Source organism: Pipistrellus kuhlii, unplaced genomic scaffold (genome assembly GCF_014108245.1).
Source record: "Pipistrellus kuhlii isolate mPipKuh1 unplaced genomic scaffold, mPipKuh1.p scaffold_m20_p_2, whole genome shotgun sequence".
Lineage (NCBI taxonomy): Eukaryota > Metazoa > Chordata > Mammalia > Chiroptera > Vespertilionidae > Pipistrellus > Pipistrellus kuhlii.
The window spans coordinates 186,038,584-186,065,489 of record NW_023425515.1 but is presented as its reverse complement, the minus strand read 5'-3'; the positions used below and the strand labels follow the sequence as shown (position 1 = coordinate 186,065,489).

The 26,906-nt window shown below is 57.5% G+C and overlaps 1 protein-coding gene across 2 annotated transcripts in view; it reads left to right on the top strand.

Moving 5' to 3' along the window:
* Positions 1–26,673, top strand: part of PAX7 (paired box 7) — a 93,988-nt gene extending 67,315 nt beyond the window's left edge. For both annotated transcript variants that reach the window (XM_036445816.2, XM_036445814.2), the window contains exons 8-9: positions 16,446–16,692; positions 22,801–26,673. In XM_036445816.2, coding sequence (XP_036301709.1) covers positions 16,446–16,692; positions 22,801–22,916 — 363 coding nt within the window. In that variant the 3' untranslated portion in view covers positions 22,917–26,673. The remainder of the gene's footprint in view (positions 1–16,445; positions 16,693–22,800) is intronic.
* The last annotated feature ends 233 nt before the right edge of the window (positions 26,674–26,906 follow it).

The window sequence follows — 26,906 nt, the reverse complement described above, 5'->3', positions numbered from 1 at the left end:
TCCTCCCTCCCCGGCCCTCTCCCCAGCTGGGCACATTTCTCCAGCACCTCTGGGCGTGGGGACGGGGGTTCTGAGCTGCCGCGGGGATTCAGCTAGGACAGCTGGGCCTTCTAGGAACATCAGCTATCTGGGCCACTGTCCCCCAGGGCATCACTGGGGACCTTGGAAAGGTCGGGCCTGAGCTGGTCACCCCGCTCTGTGCCTCTGCTTCCTTCTCTGCCAGCACTTTCTATGGAGGGAGAACAGCCTCCACCCCACCCCTGGCCCAGCCAGGCCTGTTGTCCCACTTGCCTCCTCCTCCAGCTCGCCTCCACGGCCTGCCCCTCATCTCAGGCTTTCTCTCCGCCCAGCTGATGGGAAAGTAGCCCCGGATCCTTTCCTGCGCGCTGCTCCTGCTCTCTCCTCTCCTTGCCCATTCCCTCCCGCCAGCGCCTGGCTGCCCACAGCCCCTTCTCTCCCTTCAGCCCCCTTGCCCCTCACCCTGTCTGCAGCACCCCCGGCACCCTCTCCTGGCTCCCATCAGAAGCCTCCTGCACCTCTGAGAGAGGATCCCCTGCCTGCTCCCCTGGGCCCTGCTCCCCCCCACCCCTCCCCTCCTGCCTCCTTCCAAACCCTCTGTTCCTACCTCCTTCCTTCTCTCCTCTCAGATCCAGCCCCTCCCATTCTCTTTCCCCTAATCTCTCCCCTCCACTGCTTCTCACTTCCAGATTTCTCTCACAAACTCCTCTTCCTCCTTCATCTTCAGCCCCCTCGCCTTTCCCCCCTCCCGTCCTCTCCTCGCTCCCATTTCTCCTTTCCCTGCAGCTCTAGTCTCTCTCTGTCCAGTTCGCTGACGCTGGGCCCACAGGCTGGGCTGGCTGGCAGGTTCTGGGGGCCCAGAGGACCTGAGTCCGGGCAGGGGTGGGGGCGGAAGAGGGGATCCGGCTGGATCAGCGTGGCCGCCCCTCCCTGTGCGCTGAGCACCGGCGCGCGCCTTTGATCCATGGCCCGAGGCCCCTGACAGTGGAAAATGCGGGGAGACAAAACCACTCAGTCAAAGTGATTCCCAACAACTGTCTCCCCGAGATAAGGACCCACTCGGGCTCGGCAGGCCTGCTTAATTCCAGCTGCCCGGCTGGGATGGGGGGCAGCAGCGAGCCGGCCACCCCCAAACGCCGAGCCCTCTGCCTGGGCTGGGCCAAACGCCGGAATCCCCCCACCGGGGCCTGCCTCCGCCATCTGTCCCCAGCGAACAGGCTCAGGGTGGCCGAGGGACAGGGTGCGAGGCTGACCCCGAGAGAGAAGCGATGAGCGTGTATTTCCTTGGGGACTTTCTCCCCATCCCAGCTCTGTCTCAGGGTCCTCTTTCCAGTGCACTCTCCGGAATATTCTCCCGCTCCCTCTCCTCACCTGCCGCACCCTGGCCTCAGCTCAGAGCTCACTTCCTCCCTGAAGCCTTCCCATGCCAGTCTGGGTGGCTGTGCTCCCTCCCGGGGTGGCAGGTGTGGTCTGATTTTAACCTCGTGGCTACTGTTCTCCCCCGGAAGCAGGGCCCGTGTTGCAGCCATGAGGCCTGGCAGGCAGTGTGGGGGTGAATAAGCAGCCGTGGGCACACACTGCTCACGGAGCACCCACCCCATGCCCGACTGTGGCCCCGGCCTGCCTTCCAGGACTTTCCAGTTAGTCCACAGGACAAGCAAGCAAACCAGGAGCTGGAGCCTCCAGAAGGGGGGAGAGGGGGAGGAGTGTGGTAGGGGCTGCCTGTGCAGGGACAGAGGAGGGGTATCTTGGCACCCGGCACCCTCCTGCCAAGGGGAGTGAGTACCTTGGCCTGGCTGGGCTGGACGGCCCACCCGAGGTCCACCTTTGCCTTCTAACCACCGTCCCGGGTGGCGAGGCGGTCAGATTATGTACAGCGAGGTCACAAGGGAGCCTTCGCATCCCGTCCTAATCCGCCAGGGGGCTGCTCGTGGTTGGGGGCAGAGTGTTAGGGTGATGGCCGGGGACAAAGGTCATGGTCATGGTCTCCTTGCCCACCCCAACCCAAGTCAGCTCCCTCTCCCTCTCCCTCTCCCTCTCCCTCTCCCTCTCCCTCTCCCTCTCCCTCTCCCAACTGGGGTCCCGCCCCACTTTGGCCCCGGAAGTGGCAGGGTCGCCACTGTGGCATCTGTTACTGCCCACGACAGTGAGGGCGGCTCTGGCTGGTTCAGAACCTGGCAGTCAAGCAGGTGTTTTAGCTGCTGATCCTCACCGAGCCCCCAGGCCTGACCTCCTCACGCAGACTCAGAGAGGCAAAGCTCAAGGTCGGCAGCAAAGGACAATGCCAGGATCCCAAACTCAGGCCTCACCCCGTGCTGGGCTGCCAGGGTAGGCAGGGACGGCGCACGCCCTTCTCCCCCAGGTCTGGCTGCACTGGAACAGGTTTCCAGGGGACTCGTGTGCACAGGGAAGTTGGAGGAGCACTGGCTGGAATGACCTCCACATGCCCTCCCCGCCCCCCAGCTCTGCACCAGCTCCCTGCAGGGACTCCGAGCGGCCCGACCCCCCAGGACAGCCGAGAAAGGAGACAGACGGAAGCCCCGGAGGGAAGCCGAATTCCCTAAGAGGCGTAGGGGAGGCGGGCTGGGGGCTCCTCCAGCTACCATCCTGTTCAGTGCTCACAACCAGCTGGCACCCCATCATCCCTGGGCCCTAAGGTGGAATGGGGCTGCCTGGCCTGAACCCCAGATGCCCCGCTCCCGGCCCTGGCCTCCAGGTGTGGCGGTGGCTGGGCCCGGAGCCCCAGGAGCCCGGGGTGAGGAGTCCTGCCCTTTTGCCAAGTGTTTCCTTTTAGTTCCAGATGCCACCATGACAGGTGCTCCCCTGTGATTAATGTCGCCACCCCCTGGGCCCGGGCCCAACCCCTCCTCCCAGACCAGGCTTGGTGGGCGTGTGGACAGCACAGCGATGAGCCTTCCAGAATCCCCTCCTGCCCCCACCCCCTTCTGGACCTTCCTCTGTCTCCTGGAGCTGAGGAGAAGCCTCTTCTCAAAGCTACCCCCCCAGGAGCCAGCTAACGGAGTTTTCGCTCCAGTCTCTGCTCTAGGCCTCCCTCTGCGTGACGGTACTCGTTAATAATGCCGCTGCCATGGCCGGCAGGCCGGGTCAGCACAGCGCCCAGAGCTCCCTGCGGCAGGGCAGAGAGGCCACGGGAGGGATGCGGGATTGCAGGAGGCCCCTCAGCCCTGAGGACAGTCACCAGTGTTTACGGGGGACCACTTCCGCTGTCAGTGACTCAGCAAGGTGAACTGGACAGTCTCCCGATCATATACAGGGCACCCAGGCTTCACAACTTAAAGGCCCTGTGCAGAGTGGCGAGGGTGGGGGCCACAGATCGAGGGGGGAAGAGCCAGATGGTTTGTGGGGCCGCTGTCGGGGTTGGGGACCATGGTTGAAGATGTGTGTTGAGTTTTGGTTCTGGTTGAATATTATCTAAGCTAAATAATAGATTATAAAACAGATGATCTAACGCTCCAATTGGAAGCAGCGGTTGCCAGCTGTGAGATCCTGAGCAAGTGGCTTGAACCCCCTGTGCCTCGGTTTCCTCCTCTGGATGACAGCCATTTCAGGGGGCTGTTGTGAGGAGTAAGTGGGTTAACACGGGAAACACTCAGAGTGCTGCTTGGCGTGGAATAAGCGTTGAAGAGCTGGGATCACAAGGGGGTGCATTTGGAATTGTGGGAGCACCGGCGTCTGGAAGGTGGTTGTAATGGGAGCTGGGGACCCAGGCTGGCATCAGGGTGCACGCAGTACAGAATGGGGCAGGGCCTCCCTCCGGTTCCTTTGCACACCTTGCCCACCCCTTCCCGTCTACCCCAAGGCAGGGCCTTCGGGCTTGCAGCGCCAGCTAGAAAGCTCTATCGCTGCCCAGATCTCTCCCGCGGCTCTCGGGGCCGGCACTGAGAGGAGACAGCATCTCCCCAGCCTCTTGTTTGTTTGCTGCGTCAGAGCCGTGGGCACGTTTCTGCTAATTTTGTGGCTGCCTTTATCAAACGGGGACTCGCAGGCGCTTTATCCCCGATAAGTGGATTAGTCGGTGTGCTAAACAAGACGCGTCGGTCTCGGGGGCTGCTCCGCTCCGGAGAAAGTATTTGTTTTGCAAAGAATGAGCCGCGTTCCCCGCCCTGTGCAGGTGAGGCAGCAGGGGCGGGGTAGCTGCAGGGCCCTCCGTGCCCCTCCTGGCTGGGGGAGCCCTGATTCGTGGGAACTGCAGGCAGCACAGGCAGAGTTGAGGGGAGGCTGGGTCCCAGGAGGATGGCCCCTGGGTCCTCAGGGAGGGGAGCGGGGAGCCCTGCATTCAGCCCTGCTACCTGGTATACTTGGGCTCTTTGGAGAATGTTACCTGCCTGGGCAGCAGCTTCCTCCTCCCCATCGCCACCCTTCCTCCCTCCGCCCTTCCTTTTACTTCCTTTTTTTCCTTTCTTCCTCCCTCAAACACCAACAAAGGCCTTTTGCTAAGTCCTAGGATTCCAGACCTGGGTAAGGCATGGTCCTTCCTTTTGCAGACAAAAGCACAAAAGCAAACCAGCGAAGCAATAGGCCCCCAAAGGAGGCACAAGAGGCGATTCTGGTTCCACCCTGGGCTTCGCAAACTTCTCTCCGAAGTCCCCCTGACAATAAAGTGGAGGCCCTGGGGGTGGGGGCCACACAGACTGTCAGGGAGTAGCTTTAAAATGCATGCCCTTGGCCACAGGGAGCCATATCCGTGGGTCGTAATAAAGAAATAAATTAGCACTGGGTCCAGCTGATTCTGCAGGAAGCTGCGCCCCGTTTAGCTTGTGAGTTTGCATGGCACCTGCTGTCGCAGCATCACGGATGCTGGGACGAGGGAGGAGGCCAGGATGACTGGACGTCTACAGTGCAAGTGACGAAGAGGGTAAGGGAATCATAGGCAGAGACAGGAAGTGCAGGAGGACCCGGATGAGGGTGGATGCGTGGAGGTCAAGGCCAAGAGGTCAGAGCAGAGAGGTGGGTTTCAGAGGCATCTCTCCACGGGGACCCAGAGATGGAACAAAAGGTCAGGGAGAAGGGAGAGAAAGAGGCTGGGAGGATGCTTGGCCCAACTCTCCCCCCTCCCCAGGGGGGAACCCACATGTCCTCTTTCCCCCCTCACATTTTTATTTTTTTTTAATTTTTTTATTGATTAAGGTATCACATAGGTGTTCTCATCCCCCCATTCCCATCCCAAACCCCTCCCCACGTATGCCCCCACCCCCCTGTTGTCTGTGGCCCCTGGTTAGGCTTATAGGCGAAGGATCTTGGGGTCCGTGCTCCGTGCTGCAGCAGCCAGAATGGGGCCGAGGGGGAGATGGGGAAGCCGAGACTGGACGATGGGAAGGCAGGGACGGCGCAGAGCGCCCGGGTCCCCAGCTGGTCCTTAGCAGTGCCCGTCCTCCCCGAGCCGCCTCCAGCTGAGTGTCATTTTGCTATTTATTTACATGTAATTATTGCTATGAGGTGCAGATATTAACGCTGTCAAGAGCAATTTGCTCTGACATTTTTCACTCGCTCAGCGCCCCCGCCACTCTCGACGGAGGAGCCGAGGGCTCTCCCTGCTTCGGCTGCTGCGCACGCGGTGCCGGGCGGGAACCACCCAGCCGGCAAGGAGCGGTGCCGGGCCAGCGTCCCCAGCTCCTCGCAAACCCATTAAGCTTCGAAATTGAATTTGGTTCGGGAGAGGGCTGGCTGGGCCCTGCTCCGCCTGCCCGGGCTGGCTCACGGCCTCCTCGCCCTGCCTGCCTCCGAGAACGCCGGGCAGGGGCAGGGGCTGGGCTGGTTGGGGCAGGGGCCGGGGCCTGAGGCTGGCAGAGGGCGGCTGGGGAAGAGGATGGAGGGTCACTGTCAGAGGTGAGCGTGCACACAGCTTCCACACGCCATGGCACGAGGTCGGGCGTGGCAGCTGGAACCCTCTCCACCCTGCTTCCTGGTCCCCCGACAAGAAGCTCAGGCAGCTCTAACTTTGGGGGCGTTATTGCCATGGACAGCTCTACCCACCCCACAAAGAAGCTTCCGGAGGGAGCCACGTCTTAGCCAGCCGGCAGCGGGTGGTGCCACGGGGTGGGGCAGGTGCTGAGCTGGCCCCGCCGCGGGTCTTGTTCAGTGGATGCTAGAAAGAGAATGAACTTTGGAGTTAGGTCTTCTGAGTTCAAATCCTGGCCCACCGCTCCCTAAAGAACTTGCAGACGTGGGCAAATTGTTTAGCTTCCCAGAGCCCCAGCTTTCTGATCTCTAACATGGAGCAGCCGATACCTCTGTTTTACGGAATCAAGGACAACTTGAGGCTGGCCTATTCCCGAACTTATCAGAAGGCGTCAGAACAAGCTTTGCACACAGCTCTGCCACCATCGTCTCTTCCCTGACCTCTTGGCCTTGACCTCCACGCATGCACCCCCATCCGGGTCCTCCTGACGGTGATGCTTCCTGGCCGCAGACTCAGCCACAGAAAGGCATTGGGGGTGAGAGAATGCACCCGAATTTCAGAAAGATTAAAACGGCATCCTTCGGACAGTTGCGGTAAGGAGTGAATGGCGGTGCTGCCTGCGCATAGTAGGCGTTTGGCACACACTAGGCGCTTAGTCATGAGAGGCTATGATCATTTTTTGAGCCTTTTCAATAATGGGGGGGGGGGGGCATTTTCCAGAAGAGGAAACCGAGGCTCATCTATTCATTCCACTCCAAGGGCTTTGCTGCCGGGGGAGGGCCAGCAGGGCCCGAGCCATCGTGGCTGCGGGTCCCTAACGCATTGTGAAATGTGCCAGCTTGTCTGCCCGGGTACTAACGAGGCCAGCCTGCCACCCCTCACTCCCTGCCACGGCCAATCTGCGTACCCATCTCCGGCAATTACTGAGGGGGAGCCCCCCCTCCAGGCCAGGGGGCCAAGAGCCCAGGCCTCCCCCTCCTCCTTCTCCCTCTCCCCCTCTTCCTCCTCCTCTCCCAATCTGGGCCTGGCCAGCCCAGGAGCCCCCCTGCCTACCCCTCTCAGCCCTCCTGGCTCCCCCTCCTTCCCTCCGCTCAGCCAATTAGGCCCCTGACACCTGGAGCCGCTGACAAACTGTTTCTGTCACTTGCTCTCTGTCTTTCATTAGGGGCCGCCGAGGAGGGGGAGCAGGAGGGGAGGGGGAGGAGATGGGATCTTTCATGCTTAGTAAGGCCAAATACATTAATTACAAAACGGCCATTTGCCGCGTGAAAGTGTGCTAATTAAATTTATGCAATCATTATCTTTAAATAGTCATATCTTTCCCCGCGATCTCCCCTTCCTTCCCCAGCCCCATCGCCGCCGCTCTCAGCAGCCGCACTAATCCCTCGGCTGCCATTATCGCGCCATCAGAGCCGGGCTCTGCGTCCCACCGCACCCCGCCTGCTCCCGTGCCCGCCAGGGGCCAGGAGCCCTCGGACCCATCCTGGCAGGAGCAAGGCAGATGGGGCCAACCCAGGGTGCTCCCGGGGAGGGGGGGGCAAATGCAGGCCCCCGCCAGTATTTCCAGATATTTCTAGATGTTTCCAGGTATTTGGAAACTGGCATCTTGTAGACCAAGCATTGGAAGTTGGAAGTGTGTGTGTGTGTGTGTGTGTGTGTGTGTGTGTGTGAGAGAGAGAGAGAGAGAGAGAGAGAGAGAGAGAGAGAGAGAGAGAAAGAGAGAGAGGAAGAGGGAGAGGGAGAGGGAGAGAGACTTTAGCTTCTGGGACAGAGTGGGAAGTCATTGTCTACCCCTCACTTCCTCACCGTCTTCAGCTAAAGCCTCCGAGGACCCCTGTGGTGGGAGGAGGCTCTGACAGTCACTGAGACAAGGGGTGGCTCATTATTCTTTTCATTCAACCAACTCCGTGCCAGGCCCTGTACTGGGGATAGACAGACAGATCCACTCATTCCCTCAGTAATTCACTCGGCAAATGTCTGTTGGTCACCTACTATGTGCCGGGCGCTAGGAATAGGCCACCAGTCAGCCCCCGCAGCTCCTGGCCAGGTGCAGGGTCAGGGTCGGTCTGTGCCGAGGGCAGGAGGCGGGGCTGCACGTTTTCTCCGGATGAGGTCCAAACCCCAGGCTTGTCAGCCCTTTTCTGGCTTCGCCTTTCAGAGGCTCTGCCTCCACACACTAGAACAGTGGTCGGCAAACTGCGGCTCCCGAGCCACATGCGGCTCTTTGGCCCCTGGAGTGTGGCTCTCCCACAAAATACCTCGTGCCGGTGCGCACATACAGTGTGAGAAGTTGGTTTTCGGCTCTCAAAAGAAATTTTAATCTTTGTACTGTTGATGTTTGGCTCTATTTACTAATGAGTTTGCCGACGACTGCCTGCCCTAGGAGGTTCTTACCAGAGTGTTGCTGAATCCTTTTTCTGCAGAAATTCCTCTCTAATGGATGAGCCTCAGTTTCCTCTTCCCTGGGAAACAGCCACTCCCAGGAGTCTGTTCGGGTCTGGCCTGGGGGGCTCCCTCCTGGAGGCAGAGGTAACCGCCAGAGTGCGGGGCGGGGAGCCCGTCTGGTCAGAGATGGCAGGCGGTGACCAGTGCTTCCCATGCCCCCGGAGCTTCCGAGGGCCCAGGCCCCAGCGTGTGCCCTCAGCGAGGTCACCTGGAGGGACCGACAGGTCACGTGGCCACTCACACATGAAGTGTGCACTCATACATGCGTGACAGTACTCGCACATGGTCACAAAGTCCCACACAGTATTTATACACACGCACACAGACTCACCAGCACATATACAAAATTCACATACAGAATATACACACTCTCATGTGCATATGCGTGCATGCACACATATACTCATCTCTCACACACATAACATTCCCACAGGCACCCACACAGTATACACACACACACACACACACGAGTTGAGAATGACCCAGAGCCATCTGTGGCAGTGAAAACCACAGCCCGGGCAGGTGTATGGGACTAGAAGTCAGAGGTCAAGGGTTCTTGCCCCAGTGCCGCCATGAACCCCCAGGAAATTCTGGGCGAGCCTCAGTTTCCTCAATCTGAAAAATGGACTAACAATGCTTCGTAGTCATAAGGCTTAAAGGGAAATGTTTTGGAAATGAAGGCGCTGTGCTTGTGCGGGAGAATGACAGCAGGCAGACTCTGAAGAGCCTGCCTGAGAGGCTGGGTGGTGACAAAGGAGGGGGAGCAGGAGTCAGGGGGCTGAGGTTGGGGGGAGGGGAGTTTGCTGGCCTGCCTGGGCATCAGCTCTCCTCTATGGAATGTGGCGTGAGCGGGCCATGAGCAGAGAGAGGGAAGGGAAGGGGGGTGGCACAGGGAGACCTGCAGGAAATCTTGTTTGGAAGCTCAAAGTCAGCACCCGAAACCCATTACCGCTGTCCGCGGGAGGCAGGGAGAGCGGAGGGGCCCAGATCCTCTTAGCGGAGAATCGAGCAGGAGAGAGGGGGAGCGGGTGGTCGGCTGCCCTGGTGGGTGATTTCTTGCTTGCACTAATCCCAGCGTGGAGCTGGGACAGAACGGGCAAGGAGTGTTTGTGTGATGTGTGTGCGACCCTGCCCATGTGTGCATCTGTGAAGTGTGTGGATGGCATGCAACTCAGCAGGGTGTGTGTGTGTGTTGGGGGGATGGGAGTGTGGGTGCCGTTTTCATGTGTATCACTCTTTGTGTGTTCGTGTGCATTCCAGTCTGAGTGTCCGTGTGTATTCTGCATGTGTACTCGTGTCTCCTCCCGTGGACGTGGGCGTGCAGTGGTTGTGTGTGGGTAGCAATAACAGCCTGATGTGAGCGTGGTGGTTCTCAGATTCGGATGCACATCAGAGTGAAATGGATTGAGCTTTAAAAATGTCTGGTGCCCAGACTCCTTCCTTAGATCAACTAATCCGAGTCTCTAAGGGGCGAGGGCTGGGCATCAGCATTTTCAAAGACTCCTCAAGCGATTCCCGAGGGGCAGCCACGGTGAAGAAGCAGTGACTAACAGACAAACCCCGGAGCAGCCCTCCCCTCTTCTCAGCCCTTCGCCGGCCGCCGGGAGTCCATGGACATAGAGATGGACTCCAGGCCCCTAGGGACCAGAGCGAGTCTGAGCTGGACTGTCCCAGCCGGGGACAGCCTGGGTCCAATAGAGACACACGTCACTCAGTTCAGACAAACGTTGCTTCCCCTTCCTGGCAGGCTGCGCCCTTGCCTTCTCTCCACAGGCCGCCCCCAACATGCCCCCTCCCCTTGGGGAAGTCGAGGGACGAATTGGAGGGTGGGCCAGGGCTGCTCTCAGATGTGCAGCTTAGAGACCAATGTGCTCTGTGCCATGCCAGCAGGTCCTCCTGGAGCCGAGCCTGAGACTGCGGGGAACGGGGTAGCAGTTGTGGGCAGGAACCTGCTCAGCTACCATGATTCTGTGGTGACACCCTCCCCGAGTGCCAGTCACTGCCCTCATGGAGCCTTAGTTTCCCGTCTGAAAACGCAGCAATCGCCAAGGCGCCTCCCACGTGTGCTCCGGGTGTGCGAGCATCAGTGTGTGTGCACATCAGTGTGTGCACATCAGTGTGTGCGCGCTTGGGAAATGTACTGATGAGTTTGAGCAGAGTGGCTGTGAAGGGTTTTCATGCTGGTTTTTTGTGGTTTGGATGAAAAGCTGTTTGGCCATCCAGACGAGGTGCTTTTGAGTTGTCTCTGCTTCCTGGATTCAGGTGTGGGTCCCTGTGGAGGTGCTGCGAGGGCTGCCCTGTGTGGTGTGTGAGTTCTGACCCTCGCTAGACCTCCACTGGAGACTTCACAGACCCACCACCTGGGTCCCGTGTCCTTGGAGGCCATCCCCTCATTATGGATGAATGTATCCAGGCCAAAGAAAGAGACACCCACCTGGGCCCCTTTCCCGAGAGAGCATAGGTGCAGCTTCCCTGGAGACAGCAGTCCTGGGGTCAGAAAGCACCCACTGTGTGCCAGGCCCCTTGAGGAAGAAGGGTGAACACAACATGGTCCCCAACAGGGGCCAGTCCCCTGAGTCTGTCCTCAAGCGGCCGTTTCTCCCTTGAGCCAGGTCCCTTCTGAAGCAGGTGGGAGAGGAGGGAGGGAGCTGGCGTTTGCTGAGAATCAGTGATGTGCCGGGTACTGACTTCATATGCATCTACTCATGTCATCCTTACGGTAACCCCACGGGTCCTGCAATCATTCCCATTATACAGATGAGAAAACTGAGGCTCAGATAGTTAAAGAAATTGCCCAGGGTCACAGCCGAGCCAGGATGCTCATGCAGACATCCTGGCCCCTGGTGCTTCAGGGAAGCCCCGCAGAACACTGATTGGCAGGTGCCCTTGGTGCAATCGCCGCCGTCTGGTCCTCCTCTGGCATCGCAGAGGCGGGGCTGCCGACCTGCCCACTGTCCCAGGGGTCCTCGGCCTCCTTCCAGCCCATCTCATCTCATCCCCAGGTCCAATGTCCTGACCTCAGCGGTCTCAGCCCTGCCCCTCCTGCTCCCCTCTGCTTCCTGCTGAGGCCCCCACTCATCCACCCGACCCGGCCACAGAGCCCCGGTGATGGCGATCACCCCTTCTAATTGCAGCCTTGCTCCCAGAGCCGCGTTCGGTTATCACAGAGGGTGCAGATCTCACAGCTCAGCCTCCTCGGTCCCAGGCCCTCCGGGCCAGCTCAGGAACGGAGGGAATTAATTACATTTTTCCCATCCCCTTCTTTTAAAGTAGGGGAGCGCCAGTGAGTCCCCGGGGAGGGGGCGGCAAGCGGAGGATGTGGAGGGGGGGGGGCTGGCACGGGGCTCCCTCAGCCCCCACCTCCCCAAACCTGCAAGCCAGCGGCGGAAGGGGGGTGAGGCCGGCCCCTTATTGATTTAGTCTAGTGGAGGCTGGGACTGATTTAGAGCAGAGGGAGAGGAAGGGGCTGGGGGCGGGTGGGGGGGCCCTGGCTGGTGGGGGGAGAGGAAGGGACGGCTGTCACTCAGCCTGACGGACAGCCGGGAGATTTGCCTTCAGATAAAGCCTTACAGATGTGGAGGTCGGTATTGATTTTGAGTTAGTAACGGTAACGTACCAAGAAGTAATACATTAGCGAAAGCAAGGTCACCGGGAAAAAGTAAAACCCACCAGGGAGAGGCCCTGACATTCTTGAGGGGGTAGATTACCGCATCAGACCCGGACTTCCTCAAGTTCAAAAGTTTGCAGGCTCCAGACCTCGGCTGGGCCCCTGGTGGTGGGCAAAGAGAGACTCCGAGCAGTCCCTGGGCCGGCCAGAGGCCAGATGGCCACCTGGGCCTGCAGGGCTGTGCTGTGGGCTGCCTAGGGCTGCGCTCCATTCTCTCCTGCACTGCCTGCTGTCTGGAAGGCACAGCCTAGAGGTCAGGGAGACCCGGGTTCAAATCCCGACTCTGCCACTTGCTGGTTGTGGTATCATGGGTGCACCTCTCCCCCTCACCATCTGCAGAATGGGGGCGATGGTTGTCTATTTCTGTGAGGAGTCACTGCTCCCAGCTCCCCCTCTCTTCAGCTGGGTGCTGTCCTGCTTGCTCGGAAGCTGCCATGCCCCAGAGGAGGCTGGAAGAGGGGCAAGCAAACCCTTTGATCTCCTGGCCTCCAGGGACTCTGGAGAGAGCCAGCAGATGCAGCCCGCCCCCGTTCACACCTACCCCAGACATGAATTTGATGTGATGTTCCAGGGCAAATCCCATTGAACAAATCTCATTACCGTAACAGCTCCCTGAGCTGTCTGTTCATGGCCCGGGTCCGGGGCTCAGGAAGCACAAGTCCCTCTGACTGAGGGTTCTGGGAGGCCCTGCAGTGCTCAGGGGCTCGGGGTTTTCTCTCACAACACTGGCCTTCCTGTTATTCTTTAAACCCGCTGGGCATGTGCCCGCCCCAGGGCCTTTGCACTTGCTGATGTGGCTGCCTGGAAAGCTGCCTGCTATATCTTCTCACACCGGTTCTTTTTGGCCTCAATAGCGCCTTTTTGGGGACCATCTTGCCTGAATGCTCCACATATGCTCCCCCCCCTTTTCCATTTCCTCCATAACACTTATCAGTATTGCGAATTATATGACTGACTTGTTCCTTGTCAGCCTCTTCGCTAAACTGGCAACTCCAGGAGTCACGGAGTTGTAAATCTCACTGCTGCATCTTGGCCTGGCACATCGTAGGTGTTCACTAAGCATGTGTGATGGGAACTGCATGCATTCCACAGGCTTCTTCTGAGCTCATCCTATGTCACCGACACAACGTAGGCACTGGGTCCGCAAACAAGGTCGGAATGCGGCTTCCCCCGGTCCTCAGGGAGGCCCAGTCTGGTCCAGTCTCGGGCCCGGCAGGCGGCAGCCCGCTATGAAGTGCTTGTGGAAGGAGTAAGGGATGTCTTTAGGAAACACGGCCGCGTGGGGTGGCTGGGATCTCAAGTGCAAGGTGGAAATGGCAGTGAGGAGCTGGGACAGGCAGGTGGCGGCCAGATCCCAGGAAACCTTTGCCCCGTTTACCTGGAAGCACTGAGAAGCCGCCGATGATGCTGGAGTGACAGGAGCGACGTGGTCAGCTTTGAGGCGGCTCCCGGGAGGTCCCTGTTTTGCAGTGTGAGTGGGTCTGTATACCGTTCCTATATCTCGTCCCCAGAACACCCTCATCCTCTCTCTTCTCCCCCATCCCGGGTCTCTTCCCTGCCGTAGTGATATTCCGGAGGAAGGGATTAGCTCACCTGAGCTGACAGCCTCCCGAGAGGCTCCCACTTCTGAGAATGGAGGTGGGTGGGGCAATGGGCGTGTGCTTCCCCTGAGCCTGAGTCTGTTCTGGGGCCCAGGCCTCCCCTGAGGAAGGGGCAGGGGTAGTGTTTGATGGGGTGGGAAATAGGATGGTGGTGATTTTCTTAATTTAGCTGGAAAGTGGGTTTAGACAGGAACCTGGAAGAGAATGGGATCCCCTAACTCCCAGGGCATCATGAGGTTCCTGAGTTTTCCCAGAAGCCCCCCTACCCCCATTCACACAAATAGCTCAGGTCCAGGAGGCCCCAGCTCACAGTCAGAAGGCAGCAAGCACAGCCTGATGGGCTCAGACGTCCTCACACCACCTCACTACGGAGATCCCCTTTTCCAGAATCCCTCTAGCCACCACCAGCACCCTGTGTGCCCCCGACCCCATGACAGAGGCCTTAGAAGCGCCTTCAGTGCAGAGAGAATCGGGGAGACCTCACTCCCTAAAACAGTGCCGCTGCACAAAGTCACCCCGACGCCGCCCTCCCAGACTTCCCCTCTCACAGACCCATGTGTCTTTGCCATCTCGGTGGGTGACACACCATTAAGACCCACCTACGTCCCACCAGCTGCGATGGAGACAGGCCAGCTCCAGCAGGCCCATGCCCTGGCCTCTGGCTCCGGGAAGGGGTGGGGGGAGGTGAAGGACAGAGGAGAGATGCCCCCAGAGCTGACGGAGGGGAGATGGGAGCACTGAGGGAAGAGTCAGGGATGAGGGACCCCCACCCCCTCCGGTAGCGGCCCAGGAAACACACTGGCTGGTCCCCGGAGTAAGACCCTCTAAAGGGGTCAGGGGCCTGAAACACCCTTGAGAGTCTCAGCATTATCAGGCGAGCAGGCAGGATCATTATCAGCCCCTCGTGGGCCTCAGTTTTGTCATCTGAGAAATGGGCGCCGTAGCTCTGTCCCACACGTCTCTGTAGGCCTCTGGATCGGGGGAGTCCCATAAGTTGGCTGAGAGGAGGGACATGGAGGAGGTGAGAAGCGGAGGATCGAGGAATGGGGGCCCCTGACTCCTCAGCACCTGTGCTCGCCAGGCTGTGTGCAAAGCTCCCCAGGCTGGGCTCAGCTCAGCCTCCAGCGCCTCTGAGTCAGGTTCATCGTCAACCCTTTTCCTCAGGATGAACTGGTCACAGAAGGTAAGGGACACACAGAGGCCGCACAGCTAGAAAGTGGAGGAGCTCCGTGCCTGGCTCTGGCCTGAGGGCTCAGATCCTGGCCAGGCCCCGGTGCCTATGGCAGGGACAAGTCAAAAGTGAGAAGGCAGCCCTGACCAGTTTGGCTCAGTGGATAGAGCGTCGGCCTGCAGACTGAGCGGTCCCAGGTTCGATTCCGGTCAAGGGCATGTACCTTGGTTGCAGGCACATCCCCAGTAGGAGGTGTGCAGGAGGCAGCTGGTCGATGTTTCTCCCTCATTGATGTTTCTAACTCTCCCTCTCCCTTCCTCTCTCTAAGAAATCAATAAAATAGATTTTTTTTTAAAGTGAGAAGGCAGACATTTTCAGGTCCTTGCTTGAATGCCCAGAGCCCACCATCTCCTGGGTGGGGAAATCAGAGAACACGGCCACGTGCCCAGTGTGGATGGCAGCATGGTTCTTTAGCTTGGTGTTGGGCAAACCATCAACAAGCCTGACCCCACCTGGCACTGTGGCCTCCCTCCCGTAGGGGTGGCATTAGCAGGAGGTTACCAGGTCCTAGCCCTGAGGTCAGATCCACAAAGGTCTGCCTCTCCGCCGCCTCCCCTGGGCTGACTAGGGAGCTGTGATCTCTTCCACTTGCAGGAATCCTACTGCCTGCACCACCTCTCCCCACTCTCCTGGACACCTGGCCACAGGTGTCACCTCCTCCAGAAGCTTTCCTGGGCCACTTGGCCGGCTGGGTGCCCTCCCCTGGGCTCTCACAGCCCCGAGCTGCCTCTGTAACAACCCTCATCACTCCACAGCTTGATGATCTGTTTCTAGGTGCCCCCTCCCCCAGACCCAAACACTGCCCCAGCTGAGGGCCTTAGCCATGGCTCCTGCTCCTCTGAGGTACCGGGCTCAGCCTCAGTTCTGGTGTCATAGTCACCTTGTGTATGTTTGTTGAATGAATAAGTGAGCACACCAATGCGTTAACACCATGGTTTGGAGCGGAGTTTCTAGGAAGGAGCCTGCCCCTGACCGTCCGAGTTGGCAGAATCTGTTTGCTGAACCGGCTCCCGAGGAAGTGGATGATGGCCACAGATATCCCGGAGCTGCCAGAATTGAAGAGAGATTCCGGGCGGGCTATTGTGGAATACATTCCTAAAGACCACCAGGTCCTGACCAAAGTCAAGAGCATGGCACAGGATGAGTGGTGAAGCCGGACAGGCCCAGAAACCCTTCTCACAGACCTGCTAAAACCCCTTTGTGTTGAGAGATGGGAGCATCCCAGTCGGATGGGGGAGGCACAGGTCCCTGTGGTAAGGGAGCTCCAGTCTGACAGGAGAGACATAATTAGCGTGTTTGTTTGTTCGTTCATTCATTCATTCATTCATTCATGCGCTGTGCATTCACTTAGTCAGGCCTGAGCTAAAGCCGTGAACAGGCCCCGCCTCATCCCCAGAGCTCTCAGTGGAGGAGCCTCCGTGGGTCGGGACCTAACCGCTAACCATCTTACCCACAAGGACAAGCCCGCAGGTCAACGGATCTCCCAGCTGCAGGGACCCCGAGAGCGAGATTGCAGCGGAGGCCGCCCCTGCTGCTCAGCCCCACAATGGTCTCTCCCCACAGGTGATGAGCATCCTGAGCAACCCCAGCGCCGTGCCGCCACAGCCGCAGGCCGACTTCTCCATCTCCCCGCTGCATGGCGGCCTGGACTCCGCCTCCTCCATCTCGGCCAGCTGCAGCCAGCGGGCGGACTCCATCAAGCCAGGGGACAGCCTGCCCACTTCCCAGTCCTACTGCCCGCCCACCTACAGCACCACCGGCTACAGCGTGGACCCCGTGGCTGGCTACCAGTACGGCCAGTATGGCCAGAGTGAGTGCCCGGCACCGGCATCCCCCCTCCTCCCCACTCCCTGCCCCCTGCTAATGTGTAGAGAGCTGGAAGGTGGTATTGGGGCGGACGTGCCCATTTCACAGATGAGGAAACTGAGGTCCAGAAAGGAAGAACAGCTGAGCTGGGCCCCTACTACTGCTGCTGCCTTGGAGAAAAGCTGTCCCACAGAAATAGTGTCATACAGGCCACAGGTGTCATTTAAAATGTCCAAGGAGCCACATGGTAAAATGTGAGAGCAGCACATGATTTTGCTAACGTATTTTTATTTTGCCCATTCCATCCAGAAGATGATCATTGCAACATGTAATCCATACAAAATGGTCAATGAGCTGGTTTACATCCTTTTCTCCATACCGTGTCTTTGAGATCCAGCCTGTGTTCATTCAGACACGAAGCTTCACGGGGCACGCTGGGCCCGCATTGAAATTTCACAGCGCTGACAACGGAGGAAGTCGTAGGCTGACACACCCAAGTTGTTCCAAATCTACTGCAAAGTTTCCCGGCCGCTAAACTAAATTGAATTCCGGTTTTTAAATTTCAATTAGGTAAAATTAAATCAAAATGTAAACTCTGGTTCCTCGGCTGCGCTGGCCACGTTTCAGGGGCTCCGCGTGGCTGGTGACTGTGGTGGAACAGTGAACTCGTGGGGATCTGCCCCTTTTGCCCGCTGGCCACAGGGACAGCTGTCCTGTGAGCTCTCCCCTCCACCCCCATCCTCAGCCTCGGTTTCCCCAAACACTGAGCTGGCCTCACATGCCCAGCCCAGTCGCCATCCCCTTGGCACCTTGCCTGGGGTGGAAGATGGCAGATCCTCAGACCAAAAGCTGCAGGAGGCGGGCCCAGCCACAGCCTCCACCCTCCGGACAGGGCAGCAGCAGGGCAGGCCAAGGGGGCACCGGGAGCCGAGGTCACCGGCTGCCCTTCCTGCCCCACCTCCCGGCAGAGGCCTCACCTGCTGGTGTCAAACTAATCAGAAGGGCGAGTGGCGAGAGGGTGAGACCTCCCAGCCCAAGGGCATCCTCACACCCCCTGGCCTGCCACAGCCCTGGCCTGGCCTCACTGACCTCTGCTTCCTGTCCCCACACCAACCCTCTCCTCCTCATATGGCCTTGGCCTCCACGGCTAAATGAGGGCCAGCTGTGCTGCCTCCACCTCCCAGCTGTGTGCACGGCCCCCACTAGATGTGCATGTTTGGATAAGATATATGTCCACACCAGTATGTGCATGAGTGTGAATACATGTTTTGGATGTGTTACAATTCAGGTGTGTGCGTCTGTGTGTGTATTTGTGAGTATCCTAGCATAAGAGTGTTAGTGCACACATCTTTGTGCATAGGTGAGTATGTGTATGTGTCTGTGTGTGTGAATGTAAGTGGCACATGTGGGTATATGTGCACATGACTATTAACATATGTGTGCATTTAAATGAGCATACTGTGCATACATGGTATGTGTTTTTATGCAAATGCACACGCGCACAGTGTTTGGACATGTAAACACACATGGCTGTAACACATATCCATGTGTTTAAGTGTGCATTCAGGTGTGTCCATGTGGCTGTGGCTATGTGTGCATATGTTATTGTGTGGACATGTATAAATATGTGTGCAGATGTGTGTTAGTGCGCAAATATGTGTAACTATATGCACATGTGTAGACACATGCTCAAGTGTGTGTGTATTGGAGTATTTATGGGACATGTACTAGATGAAGTGTGCAGGGTATAAATATGGGCACATGTGTACTTGAGTGTCTGCATAGGAATTCTGTGTGCTCCTGTGTGTAGTTGTGCATCCAGGCTTGTACACATGATGTTGTCTGTGTGTATCACTGTGTCTATGTGAGAGTGTGTGCATGAGGAGCGTGTGTGTGTGTGTGTGTGTGTGTGTGTGTCATGTGTGCGTGTATGTTTGAGAGCAGGGTGCACACATGTGCATGGGGATGTTTCCAGAGGAACCAAGGGCGACCCCTGCCCCAGCCCCTGTGCCCAGGGAGCTGAGCAGGACACATGCTCTTGATAAAGAGTTTAGAGCCGGGCCTGGGGCAGGCGTTAGTCACACCCAGAGCCCGTGCCTGACTCCGGGGCGCCTGCCCAACGCGGAAATAAAATTAACCCCAGAGTCAGCACTGGGAGGGGGCGACAAGGGAGGGGGGATCAAAAGGGAAAGGGCCCAGGAGGCGAGAAAGGAGTGTTTGTTCCCCCTCTGCTCCTGGAAACCGGCTGGAGCAATTTCTTCTTCCCCTCCTTCCTTTTTCCCCCCCCCCCCCCCCCTTCACTCTCTTGTCCTCCCAGGCCCCTCTGGCTCCACCCCTACTCCCTGGCTCCTCCAGGGGTAGCTCAGAGCTCCTCCTGAGTAGCATTCTCCAGCCCAACTGGGAGGGAATCGGAGCACAAGACCCCCCCACCCCACAGAGGCTCCAGGTTGGGCTGGGAGGGGCCTGCGGGAAAGTCTGCCTCTCTTGCACCATTAGCATGGGCAAGGCACCCTGCTTCTCTGAGCCTCAGTTTTGCCATCTGTGAAATGGGGGCCTGGGGATTAGACTCAGCCTTTTCAAAGTTTGTCCCTGGTAGTATCTCCCTCCCCTCTGACATCCTGGGACCCCTTAGGGTTATATTGTGTCCTCACTGACCACCTGCCCCATGTTCATGGGCAACCAAATTCACCTATGACAGAGCTCCCACACTCCACAGTCGGAAGTTGCATGTCCCAGACTGCCCGTGTGTTCCCGGGTCCAACCTGTCATCTGTTCACCTGTGTTGCGTGCCTGAGTCTCAGTAAACCAGCCACTGGGTGAAAGGCATGGGCCTCATCCCACCCAAGGCAGATGCCATTCGTCCTGTCACAGACACACAGCTGAGGCTCAGAGAGGCCGCGAACTTTCCCCAGGTCACACAGTAAGTGAGTGGGGGACTCCGGGTCCCCTGACTTCAAACCCAGTTCTCTTTGACCAAATCCAATTTGATCTAAGATACCTAACGGCTCACACCCAGACCCACCTGGGTGTGGACTGACGTTCATGACTTCGCTCGCTCAGAGGCACACGCACACAGGTTCAGGTCCATGGGAGTTTTCACTGACATGTGTGTATACGTGGCTTTGAGGGATTCATACAACAATGTGTGTGAAGGAGAAATGACCATTTATTGAGCATCTACTATGGATCTGGCATTTCCTCTTCATGGCCACCCTGTGTAGTGTGCGTGGTTATTCCCACGGGACAGAGCAGGCACTGGGATCCTAAGGAGATCACATAGCGCGAATCCGTGTGTACACAACCCCGCCATAGCCCCGCCCTGGAGAGCCTCGACTTCCGGTGTGCATGGTGTACGCACATGGCCACACTCTTTTTTTTTTTTTAAATATATTTTATTGATTTTTTACAAAGAGGAAGAGAGAGTGATAGAGAGCTAGAAACATCGATGAGAGAGAAACATCGATCAGCTGCCTCCTGCACACCCCCTACTGGGGATGTGCCCCGCAACCAAGGTACATGCCCTTGACCTGAATCGAACCTGGGACCCTTCAGTCCAAAGACCAATGCTTTCTTTATCCACTGAGCCAAACTGGTTTCGACTGGCCACACTCTTAAACAGCAGAGTACTCTCTTCTGCCTGGGCCTTGTGCCTCCCCACACCTTCCTTCCCTGCCCCTGGCTGCTGTCTGTCCATCTGTCTTTCCCTCCTGTCCCTAGAGGGGGTCGGGCAGGGGGGCAGGGGCCAGGGACGGGGCACACGGCAGATTAATACGGCCCCGGTGTTCCCAGAGGCCAGGGCCGGACTAATGATGGGGCTGATAGAACGCAGAAGTGTGGAGAGCATTTTAATAGATCTGACAAGTCTAATAAGAGTTTGTGTCTGGAAGGGTCCTCCTCTGGGGCCGCGGGCTGACAAGACGCTGACGGCTGAGATTTGTTTACGGGTTGGCATCACCACCGCGTCTCCTGCCAACTCCCAATTAATCTGATTTGAGACGTTTAGAGCCCGAGCGTGGGTACCAGGCAAAGAAGGGGAGACACGGAGAGACAGAGGGACAGAGAGAGCCGCTGACAGAAGCCGTAATGAAAAATGTTACAGCCCTGCCCTCACGGGCCCAGGCCGGACCCCAGGGAGAGGCAGGCTGTGCGGTATTACGGGTGCCCTTGAAGTTGGCTGGGTCATCAGTAAAGTTTGGCTTTCTTGATGTTCCCTTGCTCACCTTGACAGGGCCTTAGGAAAGTTCCTACTATGTGCTAGCTAGACCATGGGAGAAGCTAAAGAGGAAGTAACAGAGACCAGAGGTGCAAACAGGACAGATTCAGGCTCTGCCGTCTCACGTGCTGTGGGTGATTCTGGGTCAGCCATCTTTCTGTGCCTCAGTTTCCACCTCTGTAAAACGGGGACAGCTGCACCTAAAGCAGGGAGCTCATGAATTTAGTGAGATCATGTCCGCCTGGCACATAGTAAGTGCTCACATGTGAGGGCTCTGGCTCTGTTGTTCTCATCCCTGTTGTTAAAGCCAGACTTTCCCGCCCGGTCCTCCGGAAGAACCAGAGAGGCTGGCGTCAGAGGTCGGGGGGATGTGGAATCGGAGGCGGAGGCGGAGCCTTTGGTGACTCAGGAAACGTCACCTGACTTGGCCTCGCGCCCTTGGAATAGTCCCTTACATTTCCTGGAGTGGAAAGTGGGGCCCATGCAGGATCTGGGGGTGCCTCATACACTCTCCACTGCTGTGCACAGACCTGGCTGTCCTATAGGAGGCTCTGGGAGATGTTGGGGCGGGGCGGGGGGGGGGGGGGGGGGGGGGGGGGGGTGGGGGGTAGTTAGGAGCTTGCAGTAGACAGCCTGGGTTTGAATCCTGACTCCACAACGTTTGAGCGATGTGGTCTTTCAGGGAAGGGCCTCAGTTTCCTCGGTAACATGGGGATGGTAATGCTCCATAGGCTGCTTAGAGCTGGAGCAAGCTCTTGGTAAATGTCAGCTCCTCCTCCTGTTCCCATCCTGCTCTGAGTTAGACCTCCTCATAGGCGCACCGGGAGCCCAGATAAGAGGGCGCTGAGCAGCAGAGATGGTGTGGCCAGAGATACAGGGGCCAGAGATGGGAGATGGTCCCAGGCCCACTCAGAGCAAGGGGCAGACCCAGGCAGGACAGGCGGCCACCAGCACCTCTGTCGGCCAGCTGGGAGCATGAAGGCTGAGTGACCTCAGGGTGACCCAGCTCAGTGCCAGCCCTGGAGCCGGGAAGCCGAGGGGCACAGGGTCCAGCCACTCAGAGGGCCAGACCTGTGCACACACATACTCCGACACATGTACCTGGGCCAGGTGGAACTCCCCTGTACATAAGCATCCCCACTGTTGTTCTTCTCATGCAGGTGCACATAACTCACCTACATCTGTGTGCATATGTATGCGCATATGCAAGTGTTACTCACGTGTGGACATTCATGTTCATGCCATTGCTACCTCACCAAGTTTCTTATTTCCACTGTACACACACACACACACACACACACACACACGTATACACCCTCAAATTCTCCCCCCTCTCCCCTGCGTGACCAGAAGTGATAAGACTGAAGGTCTCGGCTTCCTGCATGTCAGGTCCCTGGCCCCTCCCCTGCCTGGACCCCTCAGCTCACCCGCAAAAACTGCTTTGAGTTTTAAGTGGCCTTGCTTTGTCTCATCCGTGAGCTGGGCTCCGGGCCAAAGGAGGCAGAAGGGCCTTGCCCTCCTTACTACCTGGCTCCATGACACTCACTGGACACTCCCCCTAGATGGGATATGACCAGAAAGAGGGACCGGTTCTTCACTCAGCAATGTGCATATCCTCTGGGTCTCCCTACCGAGCCCACGGGAGAGCTGTGTTTTTTATTCAGGGCTAAGTAAATATTTGCTGAGTGAGTGGAGCGGAGGTTGGAGAAAGAGCTTTATGAAGAGATGGATGGATGGGTAATGGCTGGCTGGCTGGCTGGATGGTTGGATGGACAAACTGATGTATGGATAAATGAATGGATGGATATATATGAGGGTGGATGGCTTGATGGATTGATATAGGACAGATAAAAGAATAGGGGGAAATTAATTTCTAGGGGTTTCTTTTCTTTCTTCCAGCTGCCGTTGATTACCTGGCCAAAAACGTGAGCCTCTCCACTCAGCGCCGCATGAAGCTCGGGGAGCACTCGGCTGTGCTGGGACTCCTGCCCGTAGAGACCGGCCAGGCCTACTAGGGCCCCCGGGGCGTCTTGCCCCAGCCCCAGGCCCAGCTTCCCCCTTCCTGACCCTGAACCTCCCGGCCTCAGTCCCCTCCTCGCCTCGGGTCCCCGGAGACTAGGAACGGAGCCCATTCCCCGGTGACAGCCAGCCCGCTGGAGGCGTGCGGCCAGCCTTGTGGGCCCCTGTGGTGGGGGCCTAGGGTGACCCCCACTCTGGAGTCTGCCCCTTTGCTTTGTCCCCAGGAGGTTCCTGGTCGGCCCACAACCTTTTCCCGTCAAGTCCTGCCACGGCCCCTGTGCCATCTGAGGCACCGAGATGGAAGCTCCCCCGCAGAGAGCACCATGAGCACCCAGAGGAGGGTGGGGTCTGGGGTGAGGTCTTGTGGGTGCCCCGGCCAGAGGCCGAGGAGCTCACAGGCTGCTCTCAGCTGGAAGTGCTGGGAGCAGGTCCCTCCAGGTGGGGCCCTGGCCCAGGGTCAGAACCCCAGCCCAGCCCTCCTCCGGATGACGGGACTCCAGCAGAGCGGGAACCCAGCCCTGGGCTTGCCCAGGGGACTTGCCCAGGAAGTCCGAGGACTTCAGGTCCCTCCCCACACACCTCGATCGATTGGGTGTGTAAGGGGGAATCTAGCCCGAGCAGGGAGATTGGGAAAACCAGGAAGAGACTTCACCAGGGGCGTGGCCATGTGGGCATGGGCCAGCAGGGACCAGCCCAAGATACAAGGACCCAGTGAGGCAGCCAGAAGCAGCCGGCTCTTAGACTGAAGCCCAAGTTGCCACTGTGCCCACCCCCCGTGGGGCCTGGGGAGCCACACAACCTCAGTTTTCCCATTCACTGGATCAGATGGGGCAGGGCAGGGGGAATACAGTCCTGAGGACCTTTGAGCAGGAAGCATAGGCCAGGCTCAGAAGGGGGCTGGTAACTAGGGTGCCTCTGCTTCAGGGCAGCAAACGTTTGCTGCCAGAGGCCTTGGCGCCATGTAGCTTTGATTTCCCACGAAGCCTCTGCAGACCCGGGCTCGTCCTGCCTGCTCACCTTCTGGGTGGGGCCTCCATCCCTGGCGAGTCCCTCTAGGCTGCGGGGTACAGGGGGTTCCCCTGCGGCTCTGGAGCAGGGTTCTTGGGCTCACAGGGACTGCTTGCCCCACAGACAAGGCCACCGACTCCCCACGGCATTTGGGTGGGGGGGAGTGGACATGACCCTGTCCCATCCAGAGTGGCATCTTTCCGTGTGGAGTCACTCTCGGCCAAGAGGCCTCTGTCTCCTGGTCCAGCACAGCTGTGCAGGGACAGACGTGGCCAGTCTTCAAACCGCCACCCCCGGACAGGGGGACGCCTTGCTCAGCCACGAGTGGCTTCCTCCTGCTCCTTCTCTTTAGAGTTGAGACCTGGGAGAATGGGTTAAGCCCCCGACTACACCTCCCTTGGAACTTTCACCACCTTCACCTATTTATCAAATGTATATTCATCTTCGCCATCAGCAGCATCGTAATCTACGCTTGGATCACCTTTCTCGGGTGCTGCTGGGTAAAAGGCTCTGTGACGGGACGGGAGGCACAGCGCTGAATCCACAAAGACGGGACCAAATTGCTTGTGCCCCTTGGGGCACACAAGGCCACCTCTTGGCTCAACCCATGTCTTGCCCTCAGCCCACAGGACATTCCGAAAGGGATGGGCTACTACTGTGCTGGGAGTTGAGCTGAGTTCCTCCCTCGGGGGAGCTGGGACACTTCATCTCCGTGAAAGATGCTCACCTGTTTCTCAGCTTCAGACACTGTAATATGACGCCTGTCCTGGACCAGGCCAGGGTGGCTTGTGTCTTGGGTTTGGAGGAACCTACTAGTAGCCAGGGCCAAACAGACTCTTCAGTAGCAGCGGACACCCAGACTTGTGTGGCCCATCAAGTTCAGCCCAGGTTTCAACTGGAGCATCCTCTGTAGGAGATTTTGGGCTTGTTAAGCTCTGGACAAAAGGATTCTGCTGTTTCTTGGTGACCCAGTCCATGCTTCTGTAGCTCTCCCAGCCGGGAGTAGCTTTCTTTGACCATGATCTTCATCCACATTCCTTGAATGGTCCAAGCTTCCTCCTATAGACCTGGCTCAGGAATCACCTGAGCCTCTTTATGCCCTTTGTCACCCAGGCGCAGTGATGCCAGGCAGGTGACCCCAAAACTGCTTAGCCCCGCCCCCAGGAGGTGACATTCCAATGCTGGGACCAATCCTGCCCCCTGTGATGAAATGGGAATAAACCAAATGATTTCTTGTTATGTAAAACTTCCCTGGAGTTCTCCCAAGCCACCATCTTGGCATAGAAAATGGGACTTATTCCCCCAGGTGCCCACTCCCCTCAGAAAGAGACCTTGGCCCAGACAAGTTTTCCCTAAAACCTCACTCATGACTTTGCTCAGCCAACTCGGTGTATAAAATTCAGTCTTGGGTTGGCAGCTCACAACTTCACCAGAGAGGTGGTGCGGGATGAGAGGGACAAGGCCTCAAACTGGCGAGGGTTGACCACAACCTGAATCCCAGTGGCTAGGCCAGCCCAGGAGCGACCCCCATCCATCCCTGCGAATTGTCTGTCTGTAGCAAAATCAGAGATGTTTCCTCCAGCTTCTCACAAGTCGCTGTTGGTCCTGCCTACGGGCGGCCTCTCTCCTGAGCTCAATTGTACATTAGTTGGAAACGTGGTGATGTGCTGTTCGTTTATAGGAAGTTGACTTTTATATCTATAAATATATATACTCCACCGGGAAAGAAACCCCCACAGTGTGTGTCGTGCTAGTGCCAAGGACCATCTGTAGGGATATATCTGCATATTGTGTGTTTCAAAGTATACATTCCAGGCTCTCTCGGGTTCTTTCATTTTTATTGCTTTGTTTTTCCTGTTCAGTATTTCTTGCTATGAAGAAAAAGAAAAAGAAAAAAAAGCCAATGTGTAAGAACCAAGCTATGCTTTTATACCCGTATATTTTATTTGATTTACCTTTGCCATTCTTTTGCCAGAGGAACATGGGGGGAGGGGGCCAGGGGGGAGCGGGGGGGGGGGGGTGAGAGAAAAGAGAAGAATGAAGAGAGGTTTGCCCAGAAGAAAACCCAGATCAGATTTCCAGTCTGGCGGTGACTTGAGAACAGGAAGGTCCCAGACTTTGGCCTCTCCTCTCAAGTACAATGTGGTCCATGGAGCTGATGGAGCGTTCTATGCTTTGGACGGCGGAACTTGGCAAAACTCCATGATTGCCCCAAAGAGACTTCCTGCGGGGCCTCTCTCAGATGGATGTTCCCCTCAGACTCCCAAAGGCACCCTTCACTGGTGGATGCCTTTTGAGGTTGGTGGGTCTTCTCTCCTCCCCTCCTGCAGAGGCACCAAACCAAGACCAAATGGGGGGTCTCCAGCCGCCATCGTGAAATGCTCAGAGATGATGCATTGAATGCATTCCCTGCCAATGCTAAGGTGGCCACGCCCCTACTTGGGAGCCATCTCCATGGCGCTCTGACCGTTCCTCCTTCCTAGTAACCGCAACTTGGTTGCATCCATGTTTGACTCAGCCATTTTCCTCCACGTGGAAGTGAGCTCGTGTGCGTGGGAGTGTGAGTGGGGTGTGCATGTGGACGCGAGGGTGTGTGCTTAAATATAATCACACCATAATTTATTCAGCTATATGGAGTAGTAGACTAGAAAGAGAAACTGGCATTTTGCTTTAACTACCTGCTTGTAAGCGCTTCCTCTGTAACTCAGGCGTAACTGTTATACATTAAAAGAAATTAAAAGCATTTGCAAGGTTCCTTGTACTCACTTGGTCGCTGTTATGTGACTGCCCTAAAAGAGACCCAAGTGCTTTGACCTAATTTAGAGGGTCAGGCTAGGAGCTACACTTCTTTCACACCTCACTGGGCCCCCCAATGTCAAGCAGCTGCTGCATACACAGCGGATACCTAGTCAATATTGGATCAATGGATCCTGTTGCTAAGCACCTCTCTGGGAATGCCTCAGTTCTCTTCACCATGA